The sequence below is a fragment of the Sebastes fasciatus genome, chromosome 14 (assembly GCF_043250625.1).
Source record: "Sebastes fasciatus isolate fSebFas1 chromosome 14, fSebFas1.pri, whole genome shotgun sequence".
NCBI lineage: Eukaryota > Metazoa > Chordata > Actinopteri > Perciformes > Sebastidae > Sebastes > Sebastes fasciatus.
Window position 1 is genome coordinate 33327104 of NC_133808.1, and position 7500 is coordinate 33334603.

At 38.3% G+C, this 7500-nt stretch overlaps 1 protein-coding gene across 4 annotated transcripts in view; it reads right to left on the reverse strand.

Annotated features, from left to right (window-relative positions):
• Positions 1–4355: 4355 nt before the first annotated feature.
• gtdc1 (glycosyltransferase-like domain containing 1) overlaps positions 4356–7500 on the reverse strand; it is a 58792-nt gene continuing 55647 nt past the window's right edge. For 3 of the 4 annotated variants that reach the window (XM_074658007.1, XM_074658005.1, XM_074658006.1), the window contains 4 exons: positions 6589–6733; positions 5355–5425; positions 5153–5244; positions 4356–4905 (listed from right to left, as the gene is read on the reverse strand). In XM_074658007.1, the coding sequence (XP_074514108.1) occupies positions 4831–4905; positions 5153–5244; positions 5355–5425; positions 6589–6733 (383 nt within the window). In that variant the 3' untranslated portion in view covers positions 4356–4830. The remainder of the gene's footprint in view (positions 4906–5152; positions 5245–5354; positions 5426–6588; positions 6734–7500) is intronic. The other variant, XR_012597004.1, reaches the window with a different exon arrangement.

Genomic DNA, 7500 nt, shown 5'->3' on the forward strand with positions numbered 1-7500 from the left:
CCTCTTCTACTCCTCTTCTACTCCTCTTCTTCTCCTCTTCTCCTCTTCTTCTATTCTTCTACTCCTCTTCTACTCCTCTTCTCCTCTTCTTCTATTCTTCTACTCCTCTTCTACCTCTTCTTCTATTCCTCTTCTACTCCTCTTCTCCTCTTCTTCTCCTCTTTCTCCTCTTCTTCTATTCTTCTACTCCTCTTCTTCTCCTCTTTCTCCTCTTCTTCTATTCTTCTACTCTCTTCTTCTCCTCTTCTTCTATTCTTCTACTCCTCTTCTACTCTTCTTCTATTCCTCTTCTACTCCTCTTCTCTTCTTCTCCTCTTTCTCCTCTTCTTCTATTCTTCTTCTCCTCTTCTTCTATTCCTCTTCTACTCCTCTTCTACTCCTCTTCTTCTCCTCTTCTTCTATTCTTCTACTCCTCTTCTACTCCTCTTCTTCTCCTCTTCTTCTATTCTTCTACTCCTCTTCTACTCTTCTTCTATTCCTCTTCTACTCCTCTTCTCCTCTTCTTCTCCTCTTTCTCCTCTTCTTCTATTCTTCTACTCCTCTTCTACTCCTCTTCTTCTCCTCTTCTTCTATTCCTCTTCTACTCCTCTTCTACTCCTCTTCTTCTCCTCTTCTTCTATTCTTCTACTCCTCTTCTACTCCTCTTCTTCTCCTCTTCTTCTATTCTTCTACTCCTCTTCTACTCTTCTTCTATTCCTCTTCTACTCCTCTTCTCCTCTTTCTCCTCTTCTTCTATTCTTCTACTCCTCTTCTACTCCTCTTCTTCTCCTCTTCTTCTATTCTTCTACTCCTCTTCTACTCTTCTTCTATTCCTCTTCTACTCCTCTTCTCCTCTTCTTCTCCTCTTCTTCTATTCTTCTATTCCTCTTCTACTCCTCTTCTTCTCCTCTTTCTCCTCTTCTATTCTTCTACTCCTCTTCTACTCCTCTTCTTCTCCTCTTCTTCTATTCTTCTACTCCTCTTCTACTCTTCTTCTATTCCTCTTCTACTCCTCTTCTCCTCTTCTTCTATTCTTCTATTCCTCTTCTACTCCTCTTCTTCTCCTCTTTCTCCTCTTCTATTCTTCTACTCCTCTTCTTCTCCTCTTTCTCCTCTTCTTCTATTCTTCTACTCCTCTTCTTCTCCTCTTCTTCTATTCTTCTACTCCTCTTCTACTCTTCTTCTATTCCTCTTCTACTCCTCTTCTCTTCTTCTCCTCTTTCTCCTCTTCTTCTATTCTTCTTCTCCTCTTCTCCTCTTCTTCTATTCCTCTTCTACTCCTCTTCTACTCCTCTTCTTCTCCTCTTCTTCTATTCTTCTACTCCTCTTCTACTCCTCTTCTTCTCCTCTTCTTCTATTCTTCTACTCCTCTTCTACTCTTCTTCTATTCCTCTTCTACTCCTCTTCTCCTCTTCTTCTCCTCTTTCTCCTCTTCTTCTATTCTTCTACTCCTCTTCTACTCCTCTTCTTCTCCTCTTCTTCTATTCTTCTACTCCTCTTCTCCTCTTCTTCTATTCCTCTTCTACTCCTCTTCTACTCCTCTTCTTCTCCTCTTCTTCTATTCTTCTACTCCTCTTCTACTCTTCTTCTATTCCTCTTCTCCTCTTCTTCTCCTCTTTCTCCTCTTCTTCTATTCTTCTACTCCTCTTCTACTCCTCTTCTTCTATTCTTCTACTCCTCTTCTACTCTTCTTCTATTCCTCTTCTACTCCTCTTCTCCTCTTCTTCTCCTCTTCTTCTATTCTTCTATTCCTCTTCTACTCCTCTTCTTCTCCTCTTTCTCCTCTTCTATTCTTCTACTCCTCTTCTTCTCCTCTTCTTCTATTCTTCTACTCCTCTTCTACTCTTCTTCTATTCCTCTTCTACTCCTCTTCTCCTCTTCTTCTATTCTTTTCCTCTTCTTCTATTCTTCTACTCCTCTTCTACTCTTCTTCTATTCCTCTTCTACTCCTCTTCTCCTCTTCTTCTATTCTTCTATTCCTCTTCTACTCCTCTTCTTCTCCTCTTTCTCCTCTTCTATTCTTCTACTCCTCTTCTTCTACTCTTCTTCTACTCCTCTTCTCCTCTTCTTCTCCTCTTTCTCCTCTTCTTCTATTCTTCTACTCCTCTTCTTTTCCTCTTCTCTTCTTCTACTCTTTCTCCTCTTCTTCTATTCTTCTACTCCTCTTCTCCTCTTCTTCTATTCTTCTTCTACTGTCCTGTTTCTCCTCTTTCTCTTCTTCTCTGACACATTTTATTGACTTAATGATGGTTTTTATTGACTTAATGATGGTTTTTATTGACTTAATGATGGTTTTTATTGACTTAATGATGGTTTTTATTGACTTATTGATGGTTTTTATTGACTTATTGATGGTTTTTATTGACTTAATGATGGTTTTTATTGACTTAATGATGGTTTTTATTGACTTAATGATCGTTTTTATTGACTTGATCGTTTTTATTGACTTAATGATGGTTTTTATTGACTTAATGATGGTTTTTATTGACTTATTGATGGTTTTTATTGACTTAATGATGGTTTTTATTGACTTAATGATGGTTTTTATTGACTTATTGATGGTTTTTATTGACTTATTGATGGTTTTTATTGATGTATTGATGGTTTTTATTGACTTAATGATGGTTTTTATTGACTTAATGATGGTTTTTATTGACTTAATGATGGTTTTTATTGACTTATTGATGGTTTTTATTGATGTAATGATGGTTTTTATTGACGTAATGATGGTTTTTATTGACGTAATGATGGTTTTTATTGACTTAATGATGGTTTTTATTGACGTAATGATGGTTTTTATTGACTTAATGATGGTTTTTATTGACTTATTGATGGTTTTTATTGATGTAATGAAGGTTTTTATTGACTTAATGATGGTTTTTATTGACTTAATGATGGTTTTTATTGACTTAATGATGGTTTTTATTGACGTAATGATGGTTTTTATTGACTTAATGATGGTTTTTATTGACTTAATGATGGTTTTTATTGACTTAATGATGGTTTTTATTGACGTAATGATCGTTTTTATTGACTTAATGATGGTTTTTATTGACTTAATGATGGTTTTTATTGACGTAATGATCGTTTTTATTGACTTAATGATGGTTTTTATTGACTTAATGATGGTTTTTATTGACTTAATGATGGTTTTTATTGACGTAATGATGGTTTTTATTGACTTAATGATGGTTTTTATTGACGTAATGATAGTTTTTATTGACGTAATAATGGTTTTTATTGACTTAATGATGGTTTTTATTGACGTAATGATGGTTTTTATTGATGTATTGATGGTTTTTATTGACTTAATGATGGTTTTTATTGACTTAATGATGGTTTTTATTGACGTAATGATGGTTTTTATTGACTTAATGATGGTTTTTATTGACGTAATGATGGTTTTTATTGACTTAATGATGGTTTTTATTGACTTAATGATGGTTTTTATTGACGTAATGATGGTTTTTATTGATGTAATGATGGTTTTTATTGACTTAATGATGGTTTTTATTTATGTAATGATGGTTTTTATTGACGTAATGATGGTTTTTATTGATATAATGATGGTTTTTATTGATATGATGGTTTTTATTGACTTAATGATGGTTTTTATTGACGTAATGATATTTTTTATTGATGTAATGATGGTTTTTATTGACGTAATGATGGTTTTTATTGACTTGATGTTTTTTATTGACGTATTGATGTTTTTTATTGACGTAACGATGGTTTTTATAAACATAATGTTTTTTATTGATGTAATGATGTTTTTTATTGACTTAATGTTTTTTATTGACGTAATGATTGTTTTTATTGACGTAATGGTGGTTTTTATTGACGTATTGATGGTTTTTATTGACGTAATGATGGTTTTTATTGACGTAATGATGGTTTTTATTGACTTAATGATGGTTTTTATTGACGTAATGATTGTTTTTATTGATGTAATGATGGTTTTTATTGATGATGGTTTTTATTGACTTAATGATGGTTTTTATTGACGTAATGATATTTTTTATTGATGTAGTGATGGTTTTTATTGACGTAATGATGGTTTTTATTGACTTAATGATGGTTTTTATTGACGTATTGATGTTTTTTATTGACGTAACGATGGTTTTTATAAACATAATGTTTTTTATTGATGTAATGATGTTTTTATTGACGTAATGGTGGTTTTTATTGACGTATTGATGGTTTTTATTGACGTAATGGTGGTTTTTATTGACGTATTGATGGTTTTTATTGACGTAATGATGGTTTTTATTGACGTATATATGGTTTTTATTGACGTATTGATGGTTTTTATTGACGTAATGATTGTTTTTATTGATAGTCTCATGTTTGTGCAAATCAAACAAATAAAGAAATAACAATTTTTTCCTGTTTATTTGTGTTTCATTTAAAAATGATTCAAATGTGATTTAAGAAAACAAAATCAGTAAAATGATTAAACAATTATCAAAACAGATTACATTTCTGTATCAGTGCATCATTCTCATGAATATTGATCAGTATGATTTAATATAAACGAACATTTAGAGTCAGAACAGCAGAGTCACATGACCAGAGAGGTGATGATGTCACAGACAGAAGGATGGAGGTTTAACCATTAACCTGGACCTGGACCTGGACCTGGACCTGGACCTGGACCTGGACCTGGACCTGGTCCTGGCAGCTCAGGTGGGTCAGCAGACAGAACCGTCTCTGTGGTGAACAGCAGCACCACAACAGCACCGAGGATAAAACTGGACCCAGCTGGAGGTCTGAGGTGGCACCGCCTGCAGAAACATGAAAACTTTTACACGTTGAAGTCAGAGCGCCCGGGTCTGAGCCGCCGTGGTGCGTTCAGGGACACTCGGCTGACAGCAGAGTCTCAAAACGCTCCTTCAGAGCCGTCCAGGAGAAGGACGAGGTGTCCACCTGCAGACCAGAAGAAGAAGAAGTTTATGTCTCATAAGGAGCTTAAAGGGTCAATTTCAACATGTTGGCAACATCTAATACACAGTAGTTTAGCTTCTAGTGCTAACTGGACCTAGAAGCTAACTCTGAGCTAACCTTTTCCCAGGCAGGGAGGTGCTTATGAAAGACACTATCCAGGTGCATGTTGGGAAACGTAGTATTTCAGGATACCGTTGTGGTGTTAAAGTGTGAGCTCTGAGTGGGTTACCTTGACGACGTGGTTGCGGGCGACGTCGGGCCTCCTGCAGAGTCCCTGCAGCCGTTTACAGAGCTGCTCAGGTGTATTGTACAGGTACTCTGCTGCATTAGAGAGCAGAGGAGAAGAGAGACGTCACACAGCGTCACACTGAACTGGGACAGGTGCTCCGGGACTGAACCAGGGTTCACCTGGAGAACCAGCGTTCAATTACCTGGGAATATCTCCGGATACACTAAAGCCTTCGGACACAGAGGATAGCAGCCGCAGTGCACCGCCTCCAACCTGGAACACACCACAACACCGTCACATGATTCATTCAGCCAATATCATAATATATATATATATATATGAGGTAGAGCTCCAATATGAGTGAGCTGAGATCACATATAATATAAATATAATATAAATAAATATAATATAAATAATATATATATATATATATATATATATATATATATATGTATATATATAATATATATATATATATATATAATATATATACATATATATATATATATACATATATATATATGTATGTATATTATATATATACATACATATATATATGTATGTATATATATATGTATAGAGGTAGAGATCAGATAGGTAGTGAGCTGGGATCAGAGGTGTCAGGCTGCAGGCCGACTCCCTCACAGAGCCGTTTGATTGGCTGCTCTTCAGAGAGCGGAGCGTCTGATTGGTTGTTGTTGTTGTTGTTGTTGTTGTAGTTGTTGTTGTGGCCTGCAGCTGGCTGACTGAAGTCTGCTTCACTGGTTCACACCTGCAGCTCCTCTACCAGACACCTTGATGTGATCACACCTCCTGATCACACAGAGAGGCTGAGAGTCACATCAGAGACCAGACGCTCTCTCTCAGGTAGAGGAGGATGAAGAGGAGGATGAAGAGGAGGATGAAGAGGAGGAACACACTGAGAGCCTCGTTAATAAAGATATATATATAATAAAGTTCTGATGTCATCACCTCCTGAGGAGACCAGACTCTCTCTCAGGTAACCGATGATGAAGAGGAGGAACACTGAGACTCTGGCTACACGTCTGCAGGAGGGCTACTGCATTATTATATATTCATATTACATGATATCAAGTTAAATATTAATATCACATCAATATTTACATTAAATTAAAATAAAATGAGTATTTATATTTAAGGAGTAAAAAGTAATCTGATGATTTAATGATCTGTTAGTGTGAACACATGAAGCAGATATGATCCGTCCATCAGAGAGACTCAACACGGATCTACTACTGCTGGTTACAAACATCACTACAAGTCCAATACAACTACTACTGCTACTGACCACACACAAGAAGAAGAAGAGGAAGAGGAAGAGGAAGAGGAAGAGGAAGAAGAGGAGGAGGAAGAGGAAGAAGAAGAAGAAGGAGAAGAAGAAGAGGAAGAAGAAGGAGAAGAGGAGGAGAACTCACATGGCGACTCCGAAGAACTCGTGTCTGGCGGTGGAGACGACGACGTCAGCCTCACACAGAACCCTCAGGTAGTCCTCTCTGGAGGACAGGAAGCCCCAGTTCAGGACATGGTCCTCCAGGAGACACCGGGACGACGAGAAGACCTCTAGAGGAGGAGGAGGAGAGAGAGGAGGACAGAGAGAGGAGGAGGAGAGAGAGGAGAGAGAGAGGGAGAGGAGAGAGAGAGGGAGAGGAGGAGAGAGAGAGGAGAGAGAGAGGAGGACAGAGAGAGGAGGAGGAGAGAGAGGGAGAAGAGGAGAGAGAGAGAGAGAGAGAGAGAGAGAGAGAGAGAGAGGTGGAGAGAGAGAGAGAGAGAGAGAGAGAGAGAGAGGTGGAGAGAGAGAGAGAGAGAGAGAGAGAGGGAGAGGAGGACAGAGAGAGGAGGAGGAGAGAGAGAGAGAGGAGGAGAGAGAGGGAGAAGAGGAGAGAGAGAGAGAGAGAGAGAGAGAGAGAGAGAGGTGGAGAGAGAGAGAGAGAGAGAGAGAGAGAGAGAGAGAGAGAGAGAGGAGGACAGAGAGAGGAGGAGGAGAGAGAGGGAGAAGAGGAGAGAGAGAGAGAGAGAGAGAGAGAGAGAGAGAGAGAGAGAGGTGGAGAGAGAGAGAGAGAGAGAGAGAGAGAGAGAGAGAGAGAGAGAGAGAGGAGGACAGAGAGAGGAGGAGGAGGATGAGAGAGAGGGGGAGAGAGAGAAGGAGAGAGAGGAGGAGAGGGAGAGGGAGAAGAGGAGGAGAGAGAGAGAGGAGGAGAGAGAAGAGGAGAGAGAGGAGGAGAGAGAGAGAGAGAAGAGGAGAGAGAGAGGAGAGAGAAGAGGAGAGAGAGAGAGAAGAGGAGAGAGAGAGGAGGACAGAGAGAGGAGGAGGAGAGAGAGGAGAGAGA